The sequence below is a fragment of the Mesitornis unicolor genome, unplaced genomic scaffold (assembly GCF_000695765.1).
Source record: "Mesitornis unicolor isolate BGI_N332 unplaced genomic scaffold, ASM69576v1 scaffold22479, whole genome shotgun sequence".
In the NCBI taxonomy this organism is placed as follows: domain Eukaryota; kingdom Metazoa; phylum Chordata; class Aves; order Mesitornithiformes; family Mesitornithidae; genus Mesitornis; species Mesitornis unicolor.
The window spans coordinates 663-1,352 of NW_010206842.1; the positions used below are offsets into that span (position 1 = coordinate 663).

The 690-nt window shown below is 55.2% G+C and overlaps 1 protein-coding gene across 1 annotated transcript in view; it reads left to right on the top strand.

Annotated features, from left to right (window-relative positions):
- Nucleotides 1-44: 44 nt before the first annotated feature.
- The window catches only part of DNMT1 (DNA (cytosine-5-)-methyltransferase 1), a gene marked incomplete at its 5' end in the record, with an annotated part of 4,214 nt that continues 3,568 nt past the window's right edge, over nucleotides 45-690 (top strand). The window contains one exon of the mRNA XM_010191929.1: nucleotides 45-222. Within this exon, the coding sequence (XP_010190231.1) occupies nucleotides 45-222 (178 nt within the window). The remainder of the gene's footprint in view (nucleotides 223-690) is intronic.

Below are 690 nucleotides of genomic sequence, written 5' to 3' on the forward strand. Positions count from 1 at the left end.
GTCTGTGATTTTGGCCGCTCACACGGCTCCCTCCTTCCTCCCAGGACCTACTCGGGCCCTTTCCGCACCATCACGGTGCGGGACACCATGTCCGACCTGCCTGAGGTCAGGAACGGCGCCTCCGCCTTGGAGATCTCCTACAACGGCGAGCCCCAGTCCTGGTTCCAGCGGCAGATCCGGGGTTCCCAGTACCAACCCATCCTCAGGGACCACATCTGCAAGGTGCGGGGGCCGGGGACCGATGGATTCGGATGTGACCTTGTATTACGAAGAAGGCCCGGGGAGCTCAGTCAGTAGAGCATGAGACTCAATCTCAGGGTCGTGGTTTCGATGGGCGCCAATAAATCTGTCGTGGTTTAGGGCTGGGCTGGCCACTAAATCCTGGGCAGATGCTCGATGTGAACCCCTCTCCCCTCCCCAGAAGGGGATAAGGGAGAGAGACTTTACAGGTTGGAAAAGAAAATGAACAGGTTTAATAATAGTGGTATTACAGGGTAATAATGTGAATGGGAAAACAATGAAATATATACAAATAAGTATATAAAACCAATATAAAACCCTCCCCCAATGATGGTGACATCACCAGAGGCACTGGAAAAGTCCCAGTGTGGACCCAGCAGCAGTGGGAGCTGATGCAGGAACACAGGGCTCAGGATCAGAGGCAGCGGGAGACGCCCGGGGGGCTTGGGG